Raw genomic sequence first — 5,286 nt, forward strand, 5'->3', positions numbered from 1 at the left:
TTCACATCAGCTTGGTGGTTTGGGTTTGCAAAATAGGAATGTCTTGAGAAAAAGCAGACAAATCAACAAATTCTGAGAACCCAAATTGCTAGATTGCTGTAAGAATTCTTGTGGAACATCTGCATTTGTCCTTATGTAATACATAACCAACGTCTAGGTGGAGGAAATACAGCGAGCAGGGTTGAAGTAATCCACTGATCTGATTATGCAGCAGAGTTTCTGACCAACTGAGCCTAAGCTCATTTCACTTCTCAGAGATTGTTTCTTCTCCTTTATAAACAACAATGTTCTGGTCTGTTTCATACACTTTGACTTTATAAAGAGTTCCCATAGGCAGGAGCTTCTTGAGGTTTTCCCAGATGAATACTGCAACATTCTCTGTGGTGCTAAGAGTGAAACAGAGCAGATTCAGAACTGACAGCAATGGTATTTGAGGCTGTGCCCAGAACGGGCACAGAGGGATGCTGAAGGGCCACAGGGAACCATGTGGGCAGCATTCACATGATGACACCCTGTATGTAAGTGGGGCTTGAACGATTGCCAGCAAACATGGATGAAATGAAGTCTAATTAGAAGGTCGTATCAGTCTCACCAAGCTGTCCACAGAGCAGCCTCATGTGACAAGTGCCAGTCTGCAAAGGGTTCCTCAGGTGCAAGCAAGTGGTGCCTTCCTGGGTATGTGGGACAGCAGCTGCCCCAACATGCCTGCATCTGGCCCGGCACAGTGAGGGAGGCTGCATGGCAGCAGGGCTGGAAGGCAGGCGGGGCACCCAGCACCTGACATGCACAAGTGTGTCACAGGTGTGTTACACACGCAGGTATCAAGGCTGCTCTTTCAGATGTAGGACTAAGCTTTGAAGACTGTTCCTTGACTCTGCAACCAATGCCACAAGGAGTCCCCATCACTCACCTCACAACCTCAGCAAAGTATGGCACATCCTTATCCAGGTTTTTGTGGTCAAGCGGTTCCATGATTGCCTCCTGCAGAAAGAAAACAGTGTTTTTGCCCAGCCAGCAACTAAGCACCACAAAGTCACTTGCTCACTCCCCCTGTGGCAGGATGCAGGAGAGAATCAGAAGGGTAAAAATGAGAAAACTCGTGGGTTGAGATGAAGACAGTTTAATGGGTAAAGCAAAAGCCACACATGCAAGCAAAGCAAAACAAGGAACTCATTCACCACTTCCCATGGGCAGGCAGGTGTTCAGCCATCTCCAGGAAAGGAGGGCTCTATCATGCATAATGGTTACTTGGGAAGACAAATGCCATCACTCTGAACATCCACCCCCTTCCCTCTTCTTCCCCGGCTTCATATGCTGAGCATGACATCATATGGTGTGGAATATGCCTTTGGTCAGCTGGGGTCAGCTGTCCCAGCTGTGTCCCCTCCCAACCTCTTGTGCAGCCCCAGCCTACTCACTGGTGGGGCAGCACAAGAAGCAGAAAAGGCCTTGACTATATAAGCACTGCTCAACAACAATGAAAACACCTCTATATTATCAACACTGTTTTCAGCACAAATACAAAACATAGCCCTATATGAGCTACTATGAAGAAAATTAACTCTGTCCCAGCCAAAACCAGCAGACAGTGACAATCTTGCCCCAGTTGGTCAGCGGAGTTGGTGTTCAAATTACTATGCAAATGGGACTGGAGCAAGGCAACAGTATGTAAAAAAAGGATAAGAGCCCTACATCCACCTATTAACTTCCCAGCTGGAGACATGGCACTGCCTCACATCACAGTGCTAAAGCATTTTAGTCTTAAATCGTTCTTTAATTTCTTCTTTTAGGAAATTAGGAAATTTCTTAATTTCCTACCATCATCAACTCACCAAGTTTCCACCCTGGTACTAGACAAATTGCTAAGCTCTAACCAATTCTCCAGGGGATGTGTAGGAAAATAGTGCCATTACCTGCATATATTCTTTCAGGTCTGTGAGGTTTATAACCATTCCTGAGACTGGGTCAATCTGCAAGGAAAACAAAAGGGGGATTAGTAGCCTAGCTACATGTCCTTATTACCAAGGCTGCCATGAGCCTGTACAAATCAGACTGTGAATATCTGTGCACTCAGGATATCTGAGCCACCAGAAAAATGTTGTTCCACCTTCACACACTGAGTTCAAACTCTACACCTGTGATGTCCCCAAAGGCTAGATACAGCATACAAACAACTCCAGCGGTTCCACTCTCTCGTAAAAGCTGACACCAGGGAGGAAAAACTCACAGAAACACGCAGTCTTCAAGTAACGATCTAGCATGACCATAAGCAGGAAAACAGGCATTAAACTGCCAAGTTGAACAACCAGGGACAAAACAGAGACCAGCCTGAGCTCAGGGCATTCTCCCATCTGGAGAAGGCATAGCTCCAGGAGCAAAATCAGGGTTGTGTAGTTCACAGCATATTTGGGGAACATAGAAGGAAGAGGCTTTAAAATTTTAGTTTCAGATCTGAATAGAAACCCCCTTTCCTATGAACTCAAATCTTCAAAAAGTTGTTTGGAAAACATCAAAACCCAAGTGCTATCTAAACAACTCACTCTGCAGAATACACAGAATAGTGACAGGATGAAGAGTGAAAAACAATTGCAAAAACAGAACTTCCTTTTATATTTGCAGCAAAATGCCTTGATAAAACAGCAGTTACTGGAAGTGCTAAGCTTCCCTGTGGCTCAGTAGTTATCCAAAGGTGCCCACAGATCTGACCAGAGCCTATACATTCTGTGGTGATGCTCTGGCAGACTAAGTTATGTGCCTGACTTGGATTAAATATGGTCATCTGCAAATCCTTATTAGAGGCAAGGTGAATAGAAGAGTGATTATGGAAAATCTTTTTCTATAGTGATGTGTACAGAGTTTCCACAAACACCCTGGAAAACCTAGCAATTGAGCTAGAACTTCAGTACTGTGGAAGATGGGGACTCATTCTACGCTGCCACCCTAAGGAATGGAAAAAAAATGTTGATCACACTTACCTCTCCACGCACAGTGACTATAACTGAAAAAAAAAAAAGTAAGTATCAGGTCACGATGACAACACGACCCTAACAACAAAGTACACTACTGATGGGGACAGACAACCCATTCATCACTAATCCACACAGACTGGTGAAGGCTTCCCAGCAATTAAAAGTGGGGACTGTTTGTATAAAATGTGTATCCATTCCATAAAGAATAATGACTCAGAGTCACCCAGCTTGTCAAAGAAGTCATCTTCCACGGTCTGATGCCCAGGGACACACCACTATCCCTGACATGCCCCTTGCAGGCAGAGATAAGGCTAGATGACTTCTCAGGTACCTACTCCCTATGACAGTCTGTGCCCTGCACACTCAAAACCAGTGTCTCTTGATCAGCAAAGTCCTCTGGACAATGCAGACACCCTAGGTCCCCATACAATCACCAGACCCCTGAGATCGTAAGATGTGGGGTCAGCCTGTAAGTCTTCTGACATCACAGAACACCAGAGAAGGAAAGTAAGGGATGAAGTGGCCACCAACTCTAACAACTAGAATTACTGCAAGGTGTAATTTCAACCCAGAAGCCCTTTCAACAGAAGAGATAAACACTTGGAAACATCATCCTTAGCAGCTCAGCATTCTTTTCTGCTAACCACAGGAGCCAAAAACTGAATCACAGCTCACTGGGGAACTCACATAAATAGACAGTGATTTTGAGCCTGGCTGTGGTTCTCCTCTGGGGTGGAAAAGCCCCTTTGTGCCTTTTTTCTCACTCCCTCCCGCCCCCCACCAAAGAACAGTTTTAGAGGCATCTCCCTAGCTTTCCAGCATTATTTTTTTTTTCCAGTGGGAACATCCTCCTTATATGAGAAAGCAAGAACTGTTGTGCCTCTAAGTCAGCTTTAAAATGAGTGAGAGAGGTCTTCAGTCCAGCAATCTGTCAGTCTGTATTCCCTGGTAAAGCTAGTGGCTCTGTAGCAGAGGTTTCAGGGTACCTACAATAAACAATGCTAAACAGGGTGCCAGCCTAATAAATGGAGAGATCTGACTCTATGTGCATAGGGTATAGATGGTAGGACAAGAACTTGTGAAAACAACATTCAAATAAAGTTTACAGGATGTTTAAATTGCACGTCTTTTGCTTAGAAAAATCTTAATTCAAAACAGAATGATTTTGCAGATTAGAAACAAGTAGATTTGATTCATGAAGTGACATTTTGAGATAAATACTTGTTATCTTATTTAACTGAATAGGTTGCAAATCCATACCATGGTTCAACCACCTTGCTGCTGAAGATTCCTTCTAATCCTAAAAAAACCCAAACCAACCACTAAAAGTCATACAGACTGTGGGTAAATCCATGTGTTATTCTGCATTCAAACCAGCCTGCCTGAGAGCAGCCTCTGTCCCTGACCACATGCGTAAGCATAGAAGTCAACTCCTTACCTTTATAGTTGTGTCCATGGCCATTTGCATTGTTGCATTTCCCAAACAACTTCAGGTTTTCTTCATCACTCAGTGATTTACTGTGAGAAATACAGACATGGCATTTCAGGATCCATCACAAGTGTTCATCACTTCACTTCAGCTGTGATTGCTTTCTAGCTCTTCCATCTATTCACTCTCTCAAATTTAACCCGGTAGCTTTTCCTACTCAGAAGGCATGAGCAGAACCAGAGGAGTATTTGGCCCACGAAAAGATGTTGTTAACAACAGGGGTTTTTTTGTTGTGGTTTTGTATTTATATATGCAGGTTTCATAACAACTGCCTAATACCACTGCTGTATAAACACTAACAGCTATTCACATATGAATACTGCAAACTCGCTTGGGCTCCTAGGAGGAAGCGCCTGGAGCAAACTATGCATATTATTATTTACAGTTAAGTAACAAACCTTAGGGAGCTTCTCCAAGAGGTATAAAGGACGAGTGCCCTCTCTGAAGATTTCCTTTTTAGAAATTCAAGTGCCTACTCCGAGGAATATTTCAGCTCAAAGCACTCTTTAGGAACATGTAAGTTTTGAGAAAAAGGTGACAGATTAGGGGCTCAGTGAGTCGCTTACAAACTGCAAGCATCATTCGTCCCGTTTAAAACCAAAACGTCAGTTCCCGTTAAACCTAGCTAAGCACTGATGTCTAAAATCAGGACTGGTTACTACAGGCTACAGAAGACGGGCTAAAACAAGGAGACCTGGGAAACACTCGACAGCAGGCACGCATACCCGCACACCGGCTAAGCCGGGCCCCCACCTGGAGAGGTCACCTGGAACGCGCTAACGCCCACGGCCCGCAGCTCTGCGAGGCCTCCGTGCTTTTCCGCCGAGG

At 44.5% G+C, this 5,286-nt stretch overlaps 1 protein-coding gene across 1 annotated transcript; it reads right to left on the reverse strand.

Moving 5' to 3' along the window:
• Positions 1–244: 244 nt before the first annotated feature.
• On the reverse strand, positions 245–4,487 carry PTS (6-pyruvoyltetrahydropterin synthase; the record flags this gene model as incomplete). The annotated part of the gene is made up of 5 exons (XM_010287706.1): positions 245–386; positions 911–981; positions 1,914–1,970; positions 2,976–2,998; positions 4,408–4,487. Coding segments are annotated over 5 exons (373 nt in total), but the record flags the coding sequence as incomplete, so codon positions are not given.
• Between the last annotated feature and the right edge of the window lie 799 nt (positions 4,488–5,286).

Source organism: Phaethon lepturus, unplaced genomic scaffold (genome assembly GCF_000687285.1).
Source record: "Phaethon lepturus isolate BGI_N335 unplaced genomic scaffold, ASM68728v1 scaffold16265, whole genome shotgun sequence".
NCBI lineage: Eukaryota > Metazoa > Chordata > Aves > Phaethontiformes > Phaethontidae > Phaethon > Phaethon lepturus.